The sequence below is a fragment of the Elaeis guineensis genome, chromosome 2 (genome assembly GCF_000442705.2).
Source record: "Elaeis guineensis isolate ETL-2024a chromosome 2, EG11, whole genome shotgun sequence".
Classification (NCBI taxonomy): domain Eukaryota; kingdom Viridiplantae; phylum Streptophyta; class Magnoliopsida; order Arecales; family Arecaceae; genus Elaeis; species Elaeis guineensis.
In genome coordinates this window covers 112,416,960-112,439,464 of record NC_025994.2, presented here as the reverse complement: position 1 = coordinate 112,439,464, position 22,505 = coordinate 112,416,960, and the positions used below count along the sequence as shown (strand labels likewise).

Sequence of the window (22,505 nt, the reverse complement as noted above, 5' to 3'; positions counted from 1 at the left end):
ACTCACATGCGCAAATCATGATATTTACGCATGATGACTGCTAATATTTTATTTATTTTTATTTTTTAATATTTTATTTTAGTTTTTATTTTTTATCATATTTTTTGTAGTATGTCACTTCCATTTGCGATCAAATGGTCCAATGACTATTTATCCTAGACAGTCATATTTTTGCTTTTACCCATTATCTTTTTTTATAGTCCATCGGTCAAACGGCCATCTACAAATGTATGTTCGTTGTCTATAAAAGATCACGTCCTGATCGGTGGGATATCTAAGAAAACAACAATCTTTTTTACTTTTTTTTGAGAGTTCAGTATAATTCTCTTTCTCATTTTATTGCTGAGTATTAAAAAATAACTGTCAGTTTTCTCTACGATCATACTTCAAAGAAGGATATCTTGATTGTATTTGGGGCTAGAATTCTTAATGATACTGATACGAGAACAATGCATGGCAGTTATTGGTGCGGTAAAATTCTCTTTTTCGAAGAATTTCATTCAGCATCATCCTCGATGCTTGCTTCATGAGTTTCTGGGGTGAAAAGCCATCCAATTGCCTCGTATCATGCCATTAGAGCCTCACCAAAATCCCAAGAATATAGCACCATTTGAAAGCTCAAGGAATATTACAGCGCACATTCCTTGATGCAGTCTCCTTGGCGAGCATATCCAAGACATGCCACCAGCGCTTAAGATCCTAAACCAGAGAAAAGCTGAAGCACTGAACCCACCAAATAACTCAATGCCCCTAAGTATATCAATGATATTATAGGTTAAAAAAAAATCTAGAGAATTGGGTCAGGAAGAGTTGAAGCGGACATTTCAGATAATTTAATTAAAGACAAATATATCAAATTCCATTGGTTTCCAATACGAGTAACTAATAACTTTAAAAATAATATAAAATAATGTCCTTTTGTTCTTTTTCTGAGAACAGATACCGCGCCATGTTGCCGTTGCGCGGGTAAGACGGAATCCATATTGGGGAACAGGGTTGTATCTTTCATACGAAAGAAGGATTCACTTTCCTTCGCGCGAATCAACCATTGGATCGCAGAAGAGAGGCTCCGAAATCAATACAGACGGACAAATGCAAGACTCGTAATGCTTTGATAGTTGTGCAGATAGAGATCCGACGGGTGACGTTGCGAAAGAAGATCAATCATTCCGTCGTGCAAAGGATACAACCCGAACCCGTAAATTAGGGAGGAGATAGAAAAGCGGAGAGACCCGCCCCAACCCGCTATTCCATTGCATCCCATTCCTGATGGACTCCGATCCCCCGCTCTCCGAATCGATTCCAATTCCCTTCTTTTCTCCCTCCCTCCTTCCCCTCTTAAATCCCCGCCGCCACCTCCCCTTCTTCGCCACCTCCCATCTCTTCTCTCTCCCTTCCTCTTCGCTTCTTCGACAACTCTCTCGATGGAGGAAGATCGCGTCTTGGCCGTCATTTTGGATTTGGACGGCACCCTTCTGGACACTGGTCTCTGATTTCTTGCCTCGTTTTTTGTCCCCAATGTGTAGGTTATTGGATTTTTATGTAATTTTTCTTCAATGCAGAAAGAGCAACAAAGAATGTTCTGAAGGAGTTCCTGGCCGAGTATGGGAAGGTCCCGGATGCGGAGAAGGAGGAGAGGAGACTGGGACAGATGCACAAGGAGGCGGCGGCTGCCATTGTGAAGGATTATGACCTCCCACTGACTGCCGATGAGTTCACCGAGGCGATCATGCCAATGTATCAGGAAAAGTGAGGTCTTCCTTTCGAGAAAACTAAACGCTAGATTGGTGCATTCTTCTCAATCATTTTTATCATGCCGTTGGGCCAGATAAGAGAGCTTAACATTAGCAAACGGGTTTTGCTACGATGCAGTCTTTTATAATATTTTATTATAAAAGATGTTTAAGGTATTACTGCATCACTATTCTCCTCCTCCTTTTTTTATATTTTATTATTTTTCGTAAAAAATAATATTTTATTATTTTCTCAAACCCTTCTCCTCCGTAATTTTATGCTATTTTTCTAACAAAAATATTTTATATTTTTCCTCCTCCCCCACTTTCCTCATCCTCCTCCCTCCATTTCTCTCTATCTCTCGTCTGCGCCATCAATGGCGATGCCCGGTGAGCAGCGGCGGTGCTGCGAGGGGCCCACGGCCAAAATTATTACAGCATCAAAAAGACTAAAATACCCCCGGGGCCCCGTAGAGTCTAGCATTTATTCTTCTGGCATGAACTCGAGCTAGTCGGTACTGCTGCATTCGATCTGACTAACTCTTTCGAAAATTTTGGATTTGCGTGGCCTGGATCTGCTCCATTTGCATTGCTAAGTGAACCTGACGAGAATTGTGGGCCTAGTATTGATTTAATATGTCAATTGGATTCCGCACTTAATATATAAATTTCTACGAAATTGTAGGAGTAGGGCTTTCGCATTAAAGAGTTCTTTGATTGTATTTGTATCAAGTATAGATTAATTTTCTGAAGGGACATAAGACCTGTGTGTAAAGCTTGTGGTGACAAGTCTTTGTGGTGCGAATTTGCTTGATGGGTTAAAGTTCAACATATGCACCTTTTGAAAAGGAAAACGCAAAATTTATCCTGGCAGGATATGCAATAGAAGATATAGAAGTTCTTTCTGGTTGATTTTGCCGAACTGGTGCTCTTTTCCATTTATCTTTCTATGTCAATAAGCGTGAGGGCAGAATATGACCACATTTGCTTGGAGTATCATCAATTCATGACTTCATAAGCTACACTGTGATCTAGCAGATTGTGTTTTAATATTTGCTCGAAATATACACCAGTTGGTGGAATAGTTGATAGGTTTTCTGGGCAATTAGCGGTCCATGAGCTTGAATGATATCTCTTATTAAGCCATTGCATGGAAAATCACAAAGGCAAGGTCGATTTAATGGTACAATATATTATTTATTTTAGATGCGCCAGAGTGAGTATAATAGTTGAATAATTGTAAAGGGCTGAGTCTGTGTGATTTCATTTCTCTAGGTGGCCACGAGCGAAAGCACTTCCAGGTGTTAATCGCCTCATTAGACATCTTCGTAAGCATGGAGTCCCATTGGCACTTGCTTCAAATTCCATCAGGAGGCATATAGAGACAAAAATTTCGCACCAGCAAGGTTATCACTCTCCCTTGAATTTTTTATTAACTTCCACAATCTTCTGTAAAATTTTTGATTCTCTTGTCTAAGAAAAAAATTTCTTGTTCAGGATTCTGGCTTAAAAATTTTATGTATTAGTATGCACTCGATGGTTCCCCCTCGCCCTTCACTTGCTTGAACAGCCAGTAGGTTTTCCAGGGAAACGGAACAACACATTGTTGGAATATTTTTCTGTAAAAGCTTAGACTTGCCTTCGGCTTTACCATCTTTAACATGTTCCTATGGCTGTGGCATGGTGATAAGAAAAACCATACACTTTGCATAAATTCTGTACAGCCTAATTTGTGCCTTCTTGCGAAAGTGTCACAAGAAATGCAGCTTATTTATACTTTAATTAGCATAACATCATGCTGTTTTATGTCAGCCCTACACTTTGCATCAATTCTGTGCAGCCTAAATTGTGCCTTCTTGCAAAAATGTCACAAAAATGCAGCTTATTTATATTTTAGTTAGCATAACGTCATGCTGTAGATAGCTCCAGGGAAAATGATATCTTGATGTGCAAGGTTTTTTTTTATGTGATATGATATCTTAGCCTGCAGTTTGTCAATTGTGTATACATAGTTTCATTTGCTAGAAACATTTATACAGGTTGGAAGGAATCCTTTTCTGTCATACTTGGTGGAGATGATGTTAAACAGGGAAAACCTTCTCCTGACATGTGAGTGTTTTCACTAAATGATATAACATACTTCATTTGTTGGCTTGAATTGTTTTTGCATTAGGCTTACCTTGGATTAACTGTTGCTGTCCTACATCTGTTTTCAGATTTCTAGAGGCAGCAAAAAGACTTGGCATAGATTCATCAGCTTGTCTTGTGATTGAGGATTCCCTGTGAGTAGAACTGAGTATTTGTTAGTTGGGACTTGGAAATGGTGCATGATTACTTTTTATACAACCTTACCGGATAATATTTTCGTAAATCTAGCCACATATAATTGATCACTAGAATGTGATGCTTCATTTGATATTTCCATATACATACCATCACTCATCAATGATTGTTGGTCTCTTAAATAATATGAATATTTTGGACATAGTCATGACAAGTTTCCAGCAAGAGTTTGGTTATAGACATTAATTATTTCATCAGCTGGCATTGCTGATGTATATGTAGTAGCTAAAAAGGGCATTTGCTTGTTCACAAGAAGTATAAAGAACAAATGTTAGACATAGTCAGGCTGTTGCATGGATATTCTGCCCAGATGATTAAACATTAAAAAATTATTTAAGGAAATGTAATATTCATCAAAAAAATTTTAAAAAGAATTTTTTTTTAGTGGATTTCTGGCATGTTACTTGAATTATTCTTTAGCCTCAAAAAATTATAGATAATGCTGTATGCATTGAAAAATCATGTAGTTTATGGAGGCAATAGAATTCAGCAGAAAGCTAGAAGATCTAATGCTCTCCATGTATGATGATTGATGAGTGCATTCCAACATTTCTTATGAGAAGATTTCTTTCTTACTCGAGTATAAGTTGACATCAACAATGCTACATGTCAAACATACACTATGAGCAGCAAAGTACGTGGTTGTCCTTATTTTATGGTGAATGCAAATGGTTCACAATGGCAAAAGTTGGCTGGGAAAACTGATATAGCATGTGGGAGCATGACTAGTGGCTAATTAACAAACCTGCAAGTCACATTGGTAAAAGGTTCAAGGTGATCAATAATCCCATAAAAGCTGATCTGAAATATTTACCAGGCTAACATCTTAGGCACTGCCAGATTAAAGTTCCTGCCTTGCATTATTACCTTAATTTATGAAGAGGAGCTATTAACTATATCCTTATTTCTGACACATCATGCATCCTGGCATCTGTTTCTTTTAAGTAAATCAGGTTGTTTCATATAGGGTTGGTGTTAGAGCTGCAAAGGCTTCTGGAGTGAAGGTAGTGGCTGTTCCATCTCTCCAATGTCAGGATGAACGTTATTCAATTGCCAATTGTGTGCTTCATTCACTTTTAGAGTTTCAACCTGAGTTATGGGGTCTTCCAGCATTCGAAGACTGTACAATTCTATTCCATTCTCATTTCATATTTCCTGTGGTTACATTCTATCATTAAAGCACGATGTTATGGTGCAGGGGTTCAGAATGCATTGCCAATTGAACCATTGTATGTTAGAGATCTGCTAGGTGAGCTATTTCCTCGTGATGGCTTTGCTGTTGCTAAAATAACTGAAGGTCAGTAAAGTTCTCGATTTAATGTTTCATCTGATATTGTCCATCTATTGGAGCATTGCAGATTGATTGTTGTTCAGTCCATGCTCTTGACCTTTTATTCTGTAAACAAACAGATAATGCTTCATATGAATTTGTTCCTGATCAAGTATGCGGGGTCTTCTTTGGTTGGGCCAAACTTGAAATACATGGCATCTTTAAGGTTGTGGTGAGCATTGGATGGGACCTTTCCTTGGGCACTGTTAGAAGAGTAACTGTGAGTATCTTATAATTTATTTCTGATCAGTTGTTAGAAGTTAGATTGTGCATTCCCCTTTAAGACAATAGTTTGCTTTATTAGATAAATTCCATCTAACATTTTTATTGTTATTTCATGAAGAAAATTCAACTTGTTACCTTTTATTACCTGCATGTGTTTTCCTTAAAATATGACTGCTAAACTTTCAACTGCTAGATGGCATTTCCCATTTTTAAGCAGCATAAAATGGTTTTTGTCAAACCTTCTTCCATGAATAGAGTCCTGAGTCTTTACAGTACAGTCTGTGAATTCTGTTATGGATAAGTATTTTGAATCTTGAGAGACTGAAAGACACCTTTGTCAAGATTTATTCTTCATGTCCTCTCATATATCAGCCCGATTTTTTCATTGCAACTTTGCATGTAGTTCTTTTTGCTTTTAAGAGTCACCTGAGTATGCATTGGGTGTCTAGTTAATAGATCTTGGATTGGAGACACATGCTTATAGTGGCCTCTATGATGACTATGTCAAAAACATCAGAAGACAGAAATTTTCTCTCAAGGTGGATATAAAATTTTATTAGTTGCCTAGTCCCAATGGGTATTTTTCCTCCTGCAGGAACTACGGCTTATCGGTCATATCCACAGCTACACAAAGGAACGATTGCACCTGCTGTTGGTTGGATACATCCGGAAGCTGCGAGATGAGGTACTAAGCTTTAGGAAACATTTTGAAAGGAGAGCAGCATAGCCATAATTATTGCTGGCTCTACCTGGTGAAATTTCATGAAGAGCTAGTTGTTCAAACATAAACATAAATTTAACAAGCCTTGTTCCCATCAATTTGGGTTGAGTAATATTGTTTCATATCCAAGACTAAGTCCTTAGAAATTACAGGTGTTTTGGATGTTTTCCAACCTCCATCCTGGTCTGTCTTGATCTCCTTTTTCCCTTTCTTTGATCCTCATGTTTGTGAGAATCGAGAATCCTTTCTGGAGTTGTCTGTGATTTTCTTTGCATATGTCAATATCATGCTCAACAATATCTTCCACTTGATACTTTGTCATGCAGCACCTAGTTGTTTCCCTTGCCCATTTTAACTCTACCTTCCTAGTGAGAAGAAAAGAAATAAAATACATACTCATTAACTACTAATTACTTATCAAATTTAGTATATATCTGCTAGTATAATCAAAACTTTCATTCTTGCAGCAATATATATTAGAGGCTTTAAAATTATCCGAAGAAGATGTGATTGTTGCACAAGATGCATTGGATCTTCCGATCTTCTCGCACCAAGCGAGCAGCCCTCTCTTTGCAGAAGATAGCTTGTGATCAAATCTCTTTCACAACTTTCACTGCGGCAATTGTATTTTAGCTTCCATGTCTCAAAAAAGAAAAGTATTTTGGCTTTCAAGCACGGATAGGAAGGCAACTATGCTTTGTGTGAAGTTTAGGTGCTTCTCCTTCTGCAAAATTCAGTTCATGTACTTCGAGAATGGGTGTGATCAAATTGTTGCAGCACTCTTCTGCACCTGAATAATTCCCAGACTTGTTAGATTATACTTCAATTCAAAAATCTGACCTTCTGTCTTTATTGATGGCTAAATCTCTGATTTTTATAGTTAAGAAATATGGTTTTCTATCACTGCCTTATAAATAACAGTTTCTGAGCACTCACAAGGGGGTTACTGCCAGAATCTAGTTCTGAGAAATGTTACTGAGACATGAGGAACACAATTATTGCAGAAGGATGCAGGGCCCATACATTGGGGCAAAAGACAATGTAGCAATGTGGTGGTTCCTCTGCAAGAGGAACCCTTTTTCTTTGGTGCATAAGGCTTCTGAGGCATGTTCTTTGCATAAAAGTTCCCATTCTGTTATTTTTAGAATAGCTGTGTGATGACTGGCAATCATTTCATATATGTTATTTCTAGAATAGTGGTGTGATGACTGGTAATCAATTCATATGAGCAATGAAAATTTCTAAGCCGATGCTTGGGGAAACTGCCCTCAAGGTTCCACAAAGATCCTCAGCTTGATAGCAGAGGGATGTAACCACTAGTCTGTAGCTCTATTTGCTACAACCTTTGTGAGTTGTGCTATTGTTTTGAATATTGTTTTGAGGCAGGATGATGGCATTATGGAAGCCTTTTGCTCGATTGGATTACTGTAGTTCCATGAAGAATAAGTGCAAGCTTAGCCTCAAAAATCACAACTTTTTACATTTTTTAAATAAATTTTAGCGAGAGAATCACACCAAGGCTACCTCATTCTCCAACAACCAAGCGTATCTCGTTCTCCGAAGCCATGTCAAATAGATTTGCTTTTATTACTGAATTTATGCTACTTTGTTACTAGGTGATAATCTACCAACGAAGAACTGCAACTGAGGGGATAAAAAACATCTTTCATGTCTACAAACTGAAGCAGATGATATCTTACTTTTTTTTTTCCTTTTTTTTCTTTTTATAAATAAAAGGTCACTATCCTAGTTATGGTTCCGAAAATGTGGGATGAAATGGAGACAGACCTAATATTTGGTATTTTTTATCCAAAGTGCTATCCTGAGATCTATCGCACTTGTTAGCCAAAATCTTAAACCTTTGAACTAAGTAATGATCCTTAGATGATGTCTAGGGACAATATCACTTCATTGTATTTATAGTTTTTTAAATTTTTTTACTGTCAATATATAGTTTGTTAAATAATAAATGCTGAAATGAAATAAACAATTTAGCGGTCTTGAGGAACAGTGCAAAGGACTAACTGAAAATAATACACATGCCGATACAAGAGGCACGCGGTCTATAAATCTCACTGGAAGGGAATGGCATGCCAAAAAGTATATGTAATACACTTAAAGAAATTCTTCTCCAAAAGAATAGCATGTTAAGGTACAAAGAGATTTTTCCGCTTGGCCAACAGCTACTGAGATTGTTGCTCTTACTCTTCAATTAATCTATGCCACTACTTCCGTACTTTAAAGCAAAACACAAGCGGCCAGAGATAAGAACCTCTTTAAGCTTCACAGCTAACAAAGGAAAAAAAAAGATGAATTTTTTATTTTTTCTTATTTTTTGGTACATACAAACGGTCACATTTCATATTACTCTAGTGTGAATATAGCCCTAAAGATTAAAAAACAAATGGTCCTACAGAATTCGCGGGCAAGCATCATTCTATCACCGGTTCTAGATGCCACAGGGTGAGTGTTTTCTTATCCAAACATCCGTGCGGCGCTCTAGCATGCCACATACCAAGGTCAGTCCTCTTAAGTCCTTTTCTCGGACATACCAATAAGCACGCAGCAGTCCAACCACATAGCCAAGCTTGCACCTCTATATCCCTGCCTGACAACACTGTTGTACTGAATACAGATGACACCCTCAAGTACCCATAAACAATCCGACCCCTCGAATCAACTGCAATGCTCATGCGCACCTCCGTGCCATAACATAGACCCTTTCCAAGAATGCTCCGCAGCTCAACACCTCTATATCAACTTTAAGGCTTTGCCCCTCAAGCCAAGCACTGCTCATCCCAGATATCTTGATCCTCAACATATCCTCGTGCCGGGATATAACCACTGTGTCACTGATCCACCATCCATCGAGCTGCCCTTCAGTACTACACATATCAAATCCACATAGCACGACCATGCAACGCCACCACTATGCATGAGGCTCGGACAAACCCATCTTTAATACAGTCCAGCTAAACTACCAAGCTGTCATGACCTGCAGCTCCCCCAAGCTACAGATGATTGTACACATCCGAGTTCTCTGGGGTTCGACTATCCAAGCTTTCCCCACAAACTCTTGTGCCACGATTCCGGTCTTGCATTCTTAATATGCCTTTCCATCCCTGGTCATATCGCTTGACAATATTCATGGCCTGCTTGCTCATCACTGTGCATTACCATGATCCTGGGGATACATGACCACATCATCCAATATCTTAGGTCCACAGCCTACTCACACATTGAGTACTACCATGATATACGTGGATGCTCAAGGATTCCAGAACTTTTTACTTTCTTTCAGGTTAATATCGAAAGTGGTTCCACTGTCTATGGTCACCGGAAAACAAACTAAAATTTAATGCCCTCCTTACTTTTTAGGCATCTAGCCTTGCGGGACTGCTTCAAAAGGATGCTTCCAAAAACGTATATGCTTATAGAAATAAAAAGAGCAAAATCTCTGTATTTATTTCCTAACTGCATTGCTCTTTGATTGTTTTCCTGAGGGCTATTGCTTTATGATTGTTGATATGAATCACACAGAACTCAACACAGAAAAAAGAACTCGATTCATTCACAAAGTCACAAACTCATGGTGGAGTTTAATCCTTTGTTGCTTCATGACCTTGACGGTGTTTCCTATGGCCATAAAATGATGGGTCCAAGCAATGAGGATTATATATTAGGACTTCATCAGTATTGGTATAATTTGAATTTTTTCTGTCCATTTCCTTTGGACCATCTGGACATTACGAAGCGGACCAGTCACCACGCAGTATCATAAGAGGCAGCATGGCGAAGGCCAAATAGAATTTAGATTCCAGGCAGTGAAATAGGCTGTCAGCAAACATTCAAAACTAGCTAAGTGATGGAACCAAAAGACAAGGAGAAGTCTTCTACATGCCTTTATAATAGGTGTAGATGATCGGCATTTGTGCTGAAAATAAGTATTTTTCAATAGGACGCTGGACTGCAGATCCAGTATGTGGCATGTGATGGATGGCATATTTGTTTATGTGTACAGTTTACTGTAAAAAAAAAAATGGTGCATATTTTATATATGTATGTTAGTCATGATTGGTTTGATATACCAAACTGTGTGGTTAAGCAGACTGCTTTCTTTTCTCTTCTTTAATGTTTTATGCAGTCTGTAATTTAATCCGGCAGAAATATTACACCTACCCTTCAAATTGGTGGGAATATAAGATACACTTGTACCTTGGTGGTGTATGTGAAGCAATTCCTTCTTCCCTTCTTGTATTGAAAATTTACCAACAGATGAAGCAATTTCCTTCTTCTTATATTTAAACCAGATTGGTGGAAACTTTTGCTCCTCTTTTTCTGAAAAAAAAAAACAAAGACGGTGAAAGGGGTAATTATTTCGTTCAACTTGAAGTGGGAAATGTAATATTTTGGTGAAAGTTATTTAGATCATAGGCTGTCAACTCAGCACTAATTTGGGCATCTCTATGTACGACATTGTAATAATTCAATGGTCCCATCACCCTGTAAAGCAAGCTCTGCCAATTGTGTGGGCATAAAAAACTTCCATTAATCTTCTTGATGCCGATTCTTACGGACACTTCTTCCCCACGTTGGATAAATGAGAAGTCTTTGTTTGGGTTGTTATAGGAGTACATGCATGTGCGGCAACAGTCCTCTGGGACCTGTTTTCTGCTCTAAACATTGAAAAATTATATTCTACACGGCTTGCGCCATGTGGCCGTGTATGCTACTAATCAAAACTATTTATTCCTATGGGCCTATTTATCGAGCGCTTATCTCGATGTATCACTACAAAAATAAATGACTATAATTGATAACATGTAAGATATAATTTCTCCTAGGGACCTTTCTCTTTATAAAATTTGAGATAGTTTACTGTTATTTTTCTTTGGATATTTATAAAGACATATTGGACTAAGCCCCATTTAGATTGTTGTATTGGCCTAAGCCACCATTTCTATGGCATTTTAGGCTTGGTCATCCAAAGAGTCATTAAATATGGCAGCAACATATGACAACTTTAACCGGTTATTCCAGAACTACTCACTTGTCGCACCAAAGGAATGAAAAGGGACAGAGAACGTCGTTTGTGCTTTGGTTAGCATCGGACAAAAGCTTGCCCTACGCCTCAAGCACCTTTTCTCTCTGTTCTTGCTATGCTAAGGGCAGTGGTATCCAATTAGTTGGATACAGTAAACGCCAATCAACCTTGACGCTTTTTTAGGTGAAGGATATCCCAACTTAGGCTCAATGGAGCGCCTTCTTAATTATTTGGCATATTTGGCATGCTTGTCCCACACAAATACTTGTTTACAATATTCTCAGAATTTATAGATTAGTTCTACAGTAACTATAAGAATCTGATTGATCGGACAACAGTAAGGAGTAAGTAGAAGATTCCAAGTCCTTTTAAATAACAATTACAGTACTTGCTGGTCAACCGTTAATTCATGAATCTTTTGGAATATGATGACTTAAGAATTTGTAAATTTTGGTTTTGTTTGTCTATATGTTTTCACTTTTTCTATTCCTTGGCCATCCAAGATTGCAACATCAGCATGGAATATGGCATATTATATTATATTGATGGTGTAAATCAATAAAAAAATTATGATATTTGTAGTTATATAGCGAATGCATGCCAAATATCTTTTGATAATAACTCTACCGGGTGCCCTACAACTGCCAATTTTTTCCTAATCCCTTTCTTGCGAATGTTCGTTTGTATATCAATTCAAATTTCTTATGAAAAGTTCATTTATTTTTCTAATTAAGACGGTATGCAAGTCTAGTATTTTTTATTTTATTTATTTATTTATTTATTTTTGTAGAAAGAGGGCTAAAAGCTTTATTGGATATTATGATAAAAAACTAGTTAAAAGACCAACCCAGCTGACCACAAGCATAGATGCAAAAGGAAAACTAGCCATCTGAAAAAATAAACAGTCGCTCTTCTACATGATAATAACAGTGAGAATATTGTATTGCCATTAGATATTTGGATCAAAGGGCAATTGCATGCGGTGAGAGCCACGCAACAATATGAAAGTTCATGCCAGCCTCATTCACAAACTAGATGGGACCAAACATTACAAGAGTTATATAGCCCATGATGCATGTATCTCTCATGTGCTTTCCCATGGCATCTTAGGTATATTACATGTGGTGAGCAGCATCCTTAGGTATATTACATGTGGTGAGCTGCATTCAATATGAGCCATGAATCATATCATCATGCATGCATCTATTCAAAATCATCTATAACAAATTTGGTACGACATGCTTGTTGGTTGCTTTTTATGATGAACTTCTCATTTTTCACTCATATGGGCCTACACTACTAATAGCTTACATCGTTATCACTAGCCTAAAGACTACGGGAAATATTGAAAGTTATGTAAATTGCAAGCTAAGCGTGACAGATGGTTACATATTCTTACTCTTCAAATGAAGCTTTTCTTGATGATCATGGCGCCTCCACGTAGATGCATGTACAGGGAAATAAACAAAAATACATGACAAAAAATTAGGAGTAAAAGAGTTAAACTCCAAAACTAAAAAAATATCATACACAACAATCAGAATAACAATTACTATCCAATAAGAAAGTGATGGAAGAAGCGAGCATCCAAATTTTCTTACATCAGGATAGACGCAAGAAGCAGGGAATATTCGTTCAAAAATCTGCCTCTCCGGTTAAACTTCACGTGCTCATCACCATTGGTGACCGCGCGTCGCGTGAGTCCCGCGTGAAGAAGACGGAGAAAGACGCCGAGTTTAACTTTTAAGAATTTTACAATAACAATATAACAATATATTATATACTATTATTATCTTTAAATTAAAAAAATGATTAAAAGATATTAATAAGCTCGAAAAGCTTTATAAACCACAACACGTCGACGACAGCAGCTTCCAGGTTCTTTCTCTTAGCTCTCCTGTTCGCTTCTCTCTCTCTCCCTTCCTCTCGTCCTTCCATCGCCCCAAAAGAGAGAAGCGGAAACCCTAGCTTTGGCTGCTGAATGGCGAACAGCAATCTTCCTCGCCGAATCATCAAGGTAATTCCCACATGGATCCACCTCCGATCGGATTTTCTTCTCACCGTCCGTCCTTTTTTTCCTCCTTCGATCTCGATATAGGAATGGATTTGATCCCCCTTCCTGGGATTTCGATCTCTTAAATCCTAATTGATTTATAGGAATTCTTTTTGTGGTTTGGGTTTCTCTTGTTTCTGATTCTGGTTTCTTGGGTTCCGTGAATCGAGCAGGAAACGCAGCGCCTCCTCAGCGAACCAGGTATCTTTAATTATTCTTTTGAATCTCGTGCCGTTTTTGATTTGATTTTGTGCTGGTCGTTTTGGGAAACCTGTATGTGTATCGCGATTGCGATGTTTGGGACATGTGAATAACTTTTTCTTGGTTTTATTTTCTAAATTTAGGGCGGTGGATTCTTGGGGTTTTTTCTTGGGGATTCATTTATTGAGATAGGGGTTTGGTTAATTCTTGCGATGATCTGTTGCAGCTCCCGGCATAAGTGCCTCTCCGTCAGAGGACAATATGCGCTATTTTAATGTAATGATTCTTGGACCGGAGCAATCTCCATACGAAGGTGATTAGCTTGCTAAAATTTTCGTTCTTGCATTTCCTTAAGTATCACAAACTGTATAGTTTGATCGTCGCTCACATCTTGATCAGAATGCCATGCACGGCATCCATTGTCCGTCAATCTGGTAGGACTACCTGCCTCGAGGATGTGGCAATTTCTTTGAATTATTTCTTCTGTCGCACGTGTTAAGATGTGCAACTCCTGATTTGGGCGTTCTGTTTATTAGTAGATGTTTTAACTGCTTACTACAATTGATTCGTACTACCATCTCTGGCATGTGACAACTTATCTGAAACGTATTGCCAAGCTTGATATTGATGAGATTTGGGGGATTACTTTAATTTGCAAGTGTTCATATTCATGTGTTTTCTCTATTGTAAATCAGTTGATTAAATTTGCCTACCAGTATGCCTCATATATTAGGGATATTTGAAAATTGGAGGTTTTTTTGAACTGTACTTGATAGTTGATATGAATTTTCTTGTTGTGTCATAAAATAGATGGCTGCATGTAATGGATTATTATTTTCCTTAGTTACTTTTCATCTCTAATTTTTTCGTGCATAGGTTTAGCCACATAAGCTTGTTGGTCAAGTAGAATGATAAAATCTTTAGGTCATGGGACCAGGGCAGCTTGTCTTTAAAAAGAAAATGTCTTTATAAAGGATGGATTCAGTCTTGCCTACAGTTTTTAATTACATCATGTGATTTTGGTTCATGACTTTGATGTATCTTGATGTGTCTTAATGTTTTGAATGCTTGTTGCAAGAATGGACTGCGTACATTCCTTTGTTTCTATTAAGAGGTGAGAATCATGGTGACGTCAATTGCATCTTACTTCAGTGGGGTGTTCTTTGGCATGTATGTCAGAAATTGGCTATAAATATAATTGATGCAAAGATTAATATTTGTTAATATATTATTATAGCTTAATTTGATAGTTTAGAAATATGATGCAGACCCCTATGAACCAATCTTGATTGATTTTTTGAAATTGTATACCTAACAGCAGTTGTATTATTTATGTATGGTTTAGCTTGTGTATTTGTTCATTCTGTCATCATCCATTGCCTGTTCCCTATTTGTATACAATATGAATTAGCATTATTTTGCATGCTAGAATAAAAGCAAGTCAGAATGTAAGAACATGTATCAGGACATTTGGCAATCACAAGACAAACAACTTATATGACAAATCACCGTATTGCATGTTAGATTGATAAATATTATGTCATTTATAGGATTGCTTATCATTGACTTATAATAGAGGAATATACAAATACATGCAAATACACATTAGAAATAGGTTTGAGATTTATCAATAATTTGATGGTGTCCATCTTGTTAGGGTTTAGGAAGAAGTATGACTGATCAAAGGTATTAGAGATGTAGTTAAGCAGCTGATCATTATATTTATAATATCCACACCAGTACTTTCTTTAAATAAAGTGTTATTCGGAGCACCAACAGCACTTTTACTAGATATAATTTAACTAAACTTTAGAGCGAGCTTGCTTAACAATGTAGTTTAGACAAACAATTCTACTTAAATCAATTAAACAACATGGCATTTCTACAAATGACTACGATCTTTCATTTGTAATGACCTTGTTAAAATGTTGAAGGTAACAATAACATTAAGCATAGCCCTAACTATTGCTTTACGAATTTTTGTTTGCCAAGCATTCCTGTTTAGCACTTCCTGTGGTGTTATTAAAACTGGAATGCTGTAGTGTTTCATAATTTTCCATGCTTTTGTTGTTTGGTTGTCAAGATAACATCATACCTCCACCTTCTAGGCTTAAATTTGGTATTAGCAGTAGTATCTTGTTAAAAATGTTAAGAAAACAAAAATATAGTTTATCATGGATTAGCAACTGATGATCAAGGTTGCTAATGGCTAGAGCTGGGCACAGGCTCATTGGGCTTGGCTGGCTTAGGACTGGGCCAAGATTATGAAAATGAGTAATGGAACTGAGGCCAAGCCTTGAAATTTAGGCTTGAACTTGTTTTGACTCGATGTGTGCAGGCTCAAGGTCAACTTTGTTTCAGTCCTTAGCTCATTCGCCCTATAAACCTATTTCTTAATATCCTTAGTTTGATTCTAAATACTTTTTAACTGCTAACCCTTCCTGTCCTTTTCCCTTCTTTCTCCTCTCTGTGTCATTGCATGATGCCACAACCCATCACTGATGCACATAGCTGCTGCTACATTGTTCACCACTATCAAAGAGAACTTGTGAGATTGTGAGATCTATTTTACCATCAAAGAAATGAGAGGTGATGTGGTAAGTGGAAAGTGACAGAAGAGAGGACATGGGGGCAACAAGTGGTGAAGGAGAGGATGCAGTGAGATGTGGGCAGCAAGGAACAATACAATAGGCAACAAGCAGCAAAGGAGAAGGCTAATGGTGGTGTTTAGGTTGGGTTCTTTAGGATTTAAGCCAGTATTCTTCGCAAACTGCTTTGCGGCAAGCTTCGAATTAGGATATGGGACTTTGAAGATTGGACATGTGTTGCTCTAGTGAAGGATTTTCTTTTTTTTTTTTTTATTATAGTGAAAACGAAATAAACATATAAAAAGCATATTGGCTTTGTGTGAAGTAGTATTTAGGCCTTGGAGGATTGAGCCAGGGCCTAATCATTTTGGTCCAGGCCATTCCTGAGCCTAACCCAAAAAAAAAAAAAAAAGAGAGAGAAATGAATTAAGGCCCAAGCCAAATTGGGCCTGTATTTTAATCCAGGCCGAGGTGGAACATATGGTGGATGGCCCAAGTACATTAGCAGCTCTACTTATGATTCTGATTATTCTGGTTATTCATTGTTAATTGGTGGAAAATAATACATGCCAAGTGTCATAAGATGAAAATATCTAGTAAAGAGCTACTAACTAATATAAACCTGCATTGAAGTCTTAGCTACTTCAGGTGCAAGGAAGTGGACCTCAAAAGGAAAGAAAGGGGGAGCAGAAGTGTGTAGGAAGAGTCATATGTCTTGTTATAATGTAGAAAACAACATGAGTACAAGCTTCAAGCTTTTTAAGGAAATATATCATATGGAGATCAAAAGAAAAAATGATAAATGATTGATGACACATATTGTTATTGGATAGGATTAAATTTTTAATGATGTTGGTAACAGAACATAATTGATTAAAATGAGTTTGAAGCATTTGAAATGGTGGGTGTAGGAGTGAGAACAAGGTTCAGAAGTGGGTGCAGCACCTTAGGAAGATATCCTATCTCCTAATGTAAATACCACTGGGAAACCAGCAGGAAATCTAAATCTGAAGTTGATAAGGCATGTGGGATTCAAACTGTACTATGAAACTATTAATGGAGAATTTGTGTGGATCTTGCTTTCATCTGATTAAGAACCAACCCATCCAAAGGCCCAGTTGTCCATATCTGACCCTTTTGTATAGACTTGGTTATATAGTTGAGTATTTCCCTAAGTAGATTTTCTCCTACTTAGGACTCTTAATGAATGTAAAGTAAAATCCTTTAGAATTGCCGTATCCTGAAAGAATTCCTAAGCAAATAGAGTCTGATACAGTGTTCTCTCTCTCTCTCTCTCTCTCTCTCTCTCTCTCTCTCTCTCTCTCTCGGTAAGATAGAAAATAAAGTCAAGTAAGCCTATACATATAATCTGCATCTGCACCATTTGATTGGCTTGAAGAAACCAATCTTCTTTAGAAAAGGTCAATATGCTTCTCTTTCCCCTGGTTCTGGTCTCCCCTTTAGTGAGGCTTAATCATTTTTGGTTATTTCATCTTTGATGGCCGCTAAATGAATTGTTACTTGCGACAATGGTTTTAACTGGCTGTTCCCTGCATATTACATTTTTCTAATTATTTGTGAGCAGCTCCATGCATTACTTTGTTCCAATTTAATCAATGATGAGCTTTATCTGCATCTTAATCTGTGCTCTAGTGAGTCCTCAACATATTGTATGTGTAATTAGATTTTTCCTGTAGTTCCACAGTTGAATTGATCTCAGAATTGAAATTAACTGACCATGTTGATTTTTTCCATGAGATATTTGTACATGTAGTCTTTTTGCATAATTCAATGTAATTGAAGATGGACTTTTTTTGGGGGAATGTATATATGGGAATATACTTTAAATCATAATTTTCTGATCAACTTGGTCTTTCGATATTCATTAATATGAAATATCTTCTTTATTTTTTGCCTGAATAGGAGGAGTTTTCAAGCTTGAATTGTTCTTGCCTGAAGAGTATCCGATGGCTGCCCCAAAGGTAAAACGGCTGTCATTAGAGGTCCCTTACTTATTTGCATATTGTAAATGATACTGTTCCAGCAGTTGGTACCAAATAATCTTTTAAGGCTAATTTTGATTCAAAAGATTAATTTACTATCACTTTTTCAAAAGACATGTCTTGACTATTGCCATACGTATAAAAAAATGGTAGCCTTATGTATTGTTCTTGGGTGTGAACTAGTTTTTTTTTTTTTTAAATGTATGATCATTTTCTGATTCAATTTTTGAAAAGAGGAAAAAAAAAATCTTGATTGTCCTTGCATGTCGAAATTGGTAGTGCTCGTCCAATTTCATGGTGTTCAATGTTCACATATGCCTCAGGCCGGCCCATTTTGACAGCTCTAGTGTTGACATTGGGCATATGTGCACCTTGATGATTGTGTATATTTTAACCTGATAGTGACATTATTTGTATAGATTTGATGAAGACTTTTGACTTATGGTTTCCTGGTAAGCAATTTCAATGGACAGAAATAGCTATTTATGGAGCAGGCACAAGCTCTTTGATTACTGCAGCTTTTACTAAAGCTAGGATGGCTGCATGTAAGCGAAGATATCATGCACAGTAACTTGTCTATCATTGTTACAGATAGCCATAAACTGAGACATGGAATTTCTTTCAGTAAGGAAGCATGCAAATTGTGGACAATGTCATGTATTTCTTCTCCATTTGGATCTGTCTGGCTTCAAGCACTAAAATCAAGTCATAAATAAGAATATGGTGTTCATTACATGAGATCTGAGACAGATCATAGGAGCATGATTGCCATGAGTTTATATCAATACAAACCTATATAAAATTATCTAGTTGAATTATTTGCTCATCAATCAATTATTGTTTTATCTGATGGTTGTGAAAAACTTAAACAAAATAAATCATTAAGCCATTTAATTGTAGTTTTCATTTGTCAAAGTTCTTCATAATACTGCCTCACATACGTTATCTTATGAGTCTACTATTTGCTTGTAGCAACCGAATAAATTGTGGGGGGTTATTTTAATGTAATTTTCCTGTGAAAAAAAAAATTGAAACATGTAAAACACAACTGAGGTTAGTTATAGCTAATAATTATTGTAGTTTTATGCTTGTTTTCAATAATTTTTATTCCATCAAAAAATTCTGGCATGAATGTGCAACAATAGAAGCATTAAAACATTAATTGTCACATACAATCATTACAAAGATTTATGTTTTAAAATATTTCACGGCACAGGAAAATGGTCTGGCAGGAAGGCAGGCATGATTATGATAGTGTCGTCCTAAAATGTGGTGTAGACTCAAGTTTTGCATACTTTCTAGTATGCATTCATACTACAGATATATTGGAGCTAACTGGATAGTGGATTATAGCTGCCTTTCTTCTCCGATGTTTCTTTTTTTTTTTCTGACTCACATTTTTCTGGTCAGTGGTTTTTAATCATCAATTGCAAGCAAAATTTCCTAATAATGTAAAATTCCAATTTTTAAAAAATAGATAGTCATAATGGCTGTTATTAGTTCTGATAAATTATATGATGCCTATATGAAGCTAAAAAATCATCTAAATACCAGTATTGTTGTAGTAATTACATAATGCTTATATGATAGCCATTATATGTTTCTGTATTGTGATAGATGATTGTTAATATCATTATGATGGCCAATATTCAAGCTTTGCATCCAAGGCTCAAGAAGGGTGATCTCTCCCCTGTAGCCCTTCCCTTCTGCTACTATTATCCCAAAATTTACCTCTTAGTTCACGTCGTATGCTTTATATGATTGTCTCCATTATTTGGTCTTCCAACACTGAGTAACTGAAATCTGATTCCAATTTATGTTCTTGGCATACTTACAATGTTAAAATCCTATGACATGCTTGTGATGTTTACAGGTTAAAGTCTTGATGATTGGATCTCTGTCTATATTATTTACTTCATGCAGCTTTCTATAGCTGATGATTCTTCCAATTGCTTATGACGGTATCCTGTACATTATGAATAGATATAAATTATCTGTCACTTGGGTAGATGTAAAATAAAGGCTGTTGCCTTTTAGTTTGTTTTCTTTTTTTCTGTTTTTTCAGTAATTTATATATGAGAAATACTTATTATGAATGTATCTCTTTACTCGGTCTTCCCTGTGTGGTCAATATCTTGTCAAATGACATCGAACATTCAGGCATTTTTATATGCACTGTTCAAGTGCTGTATTTGTTATTTTTTGTTGCCAAATAATTTTTGTTGCAATCTTTATTTAAATTTGTTCACACTGTCCGTTATGTTGTATTGGTACTTAACTATTTTTATTGTACCAGCAGGCATTTATGATCCATAAACTAGCTGGTTCTTAGCATTTGAGTCTTTTTATAGTTTTGAGCCTTGAGTTATTTTCATCTTCATAATGAGGTGTATAGTGAACCATCTATTGATATTTGGTTTAATTGTTGTTGAAACAGGTTTGCTTTCTTTCCAAGAATTTTATTGTACTTAAATATTTTTATTGTACCAGTAGGCATTTATGATCCATAAACTAGATGGTTCCTAGCATTTGAGTCTCTTGATAGCTTTGAGCCTTGAGTTATTTTCATATTCATCATGAAGTGCATGGTGAACAATCTATTGATATTTGGTTTAATTGTTGTTGAAACAGGTTCGCTTTCTTACCAAGATTTACCATCCTAACATTGACAAGGCAAGCAGATCACCTTCTTTTCTCAGTTATTTTCCTGGTGGGAAATGGGAATGTATTTTGAATTTCATATTTTGATGCATGCAGCTTGGAAGAATATGCCTTGATATTCTTAAGGACAAATGGAGTCCAGCTCTCCAGATTCGAACTGTATTGTTAAGGTAACATGATTATTTGCATTACACCAATGCTTTTGGTACTGTCTTGCATGATTGTTTATTGCTTGTTAGAAGGAAATTTGTTGTCCTGTTTTCATTTGTTTCTGTTGATCCTTCAAAATATTAATAGGTGATGTTATTATTGAGTTTTTATCCATTTGGGACTCGAGGGCTATGTGCAAGTAAACGTGGCTATTAAGAAATAGGTCTCAGTGAAATGATAATAGCAGTCCTCGATTAGATGATTCTAATCAAGCTATAATATTTTTGATTTTCATTATCACTTTTATTTTTCATCAGTATTCAAGCACTTTTGAGTGCTCCAAACCCAGATGACCCACTTTCTGACAACATTGCAAAGCATTGGAAGACAAATGAAGCTGAAGCTGTAGAAACAGGTCAGATTACAATTCTATACTTGCCAGTTCATAATACACAACCTGGCCATGAGATCATTGTCTTAGGCAATCTCAATTTTACATGTTGGTGGTTCTTCTTGATATTACTGGGGCTCATGTTGTTATTTTTACCAACTTATTTGGAGTTGTACAGCGAAGGAATGGACCCGTCTGTATGCCAGTGGGGCATGACAACATTCCAGCAGCAGTTTGCTTGTTATAACTCGTCTACTTTGGAAGTCAATTCAGCAATTGCTTGCTTGTAACAATGAAATGGAAGTGTTGATGTGCTAGCTATCAGAAATTAATCTTTCAAGCTGCTGTTATATTATATGATGTAAGTCACATTGTCGGGATGAAGGCGCCTTTCATGTATCAGTAGTCGAAATTTGCTGTTTTCAGTCTCTCTCTTGCTATCAAATTCAGTTTCATAATAATATTAGGTTCATAATAATACAGGCATATTTTTACCATTTTCATATTTAAAATAGCAGATATCGGAACTTAAAACAGTCTGTTTTTCCTGTTTTTTTCCGGGAATCACCTTTGTAAGTTTTTACCTAAGTTTTTATCTTGACTCTCTGCCTGGATGTGGAGGAGGGATGTTTTGTATTTGCAGTACTCCACTCTTGTTTATATTAAAGATAACATTGCTTTGAGATGATCGTGAGAATTGAAATTTTATGCTATTAAAGTTTTAGGTATTGTTTGGTATATCATCGATGATGTAATTACTGGAGTGATGTGATCAATTGGGGTGATATGAATACTGGAGTGATGTGCAAATAGTGAGATGATATGTAATCACTATATCACTGGAATATCATTGAAAATAAAATTTTACTATATTTGATATATCATCAAATAACGATAGTAATAATGTATAGAATATCATAAATAATTTTATACATTAGTACATAATAATTATTCTACAATTTGATTAAACATTCTTCATTTATAACTCTTTATAATAATAATAATAATATTATTATTATTATTATTATTATTTATTATTATTATTATTATTATAGATATTTA

At 36.4% G+C, this 22,505-nt stretch overlaps 2 protein-coding genes across 5 annotated transcripts; both read left to right on the top strand.

The window, feature by feature from the left end:
- The first annotated feature begins 1,271 nt into the window (after positions 1–1,271).
- Positions 1,272–7,401, top strand: LOC105043940 (bifunctional riboflavin kinase/FMN phosphatase). Of its 3 annotated transcripts, none has more exons than XM_073252738.1 (10): positions 1,273–1,485; positions 1,563–1,749; positions 3,009–3,139; positions 3,773–3,842; positions 3,950–4,015; positions 5,044–5,198; positions 5,275–5,373; positions 5,487–5,626; positions 6,227–6,316; positions 7,306–7,401. In XM_073252738.1, exons 1-10 carry the CDS (start codon positions 1,425–1,427, stop codon positions 7,336–7,338), a joined length of 1,032 nt encoding a protein of 343 aa, XP_073108839.1. In that variant the 5' UTR covers positions 1,273–1,424; the 3' UTR covers positions 7,339–7,401. The 3 variants fall into 3 exon arrangements, with proteins under 3 accessions (XP_073108840.1, XP_073108839.1, XP_010919973.1); XM_010921671.4 differs by lacking the exon at positions 7,306–7,401 and adding an exon at positions 6,820–7,202 and having other exon boundaries at positions 1,274–1,485; XM_073252739.1 differs by lacking the exons at positions 6,227–6,316; positions 7,306–7,401 and adding an exon at positions 6,820–7,202 and having other exon boundaries at positions 1,272–1,485.
- Positions 7,402–13,247: 5,846 nt separating this feature from the next.
- LOC105043931 (ubiquitin-conjugating enzyme E2 36) lies at positions 13,248–21,868 on the top strand. 2 transcript variants are annotated; one of them, XM_010921664.4, is made up of 8 exons: positions 13,248–13,413; positions 13,623–13,650; positions 13,877–13,963; positions 18,162–18,220; positions 20,873–20,914; positions 20,999–21,072; positions 21,370–21,467; positions 21,622–21,868. In XM_010921664.4, exons 1-8 carry the CDS (start codon positions 13,378–13,380, stop codon positions 21,657–21,659), a joined length of 462 nt encoding a protein of 153 aa, XP_010919966.1. In that variant the 5' UTR covers positions 13,248–13,377; the 3' UTR covers positions 21,660–21,868. The 2 variants fall into 2 exon arrangements, with proteins under 2 accessions (XP_010919966.1, XP_073108838.1); XM_073252737.1 differs by having other exon boundaries at positions 13,268–13,413; positions 13,554–13,650.
- The last annotated feature ends 637 nt before the right edge of the window (positions 21,869–22,505 follow it).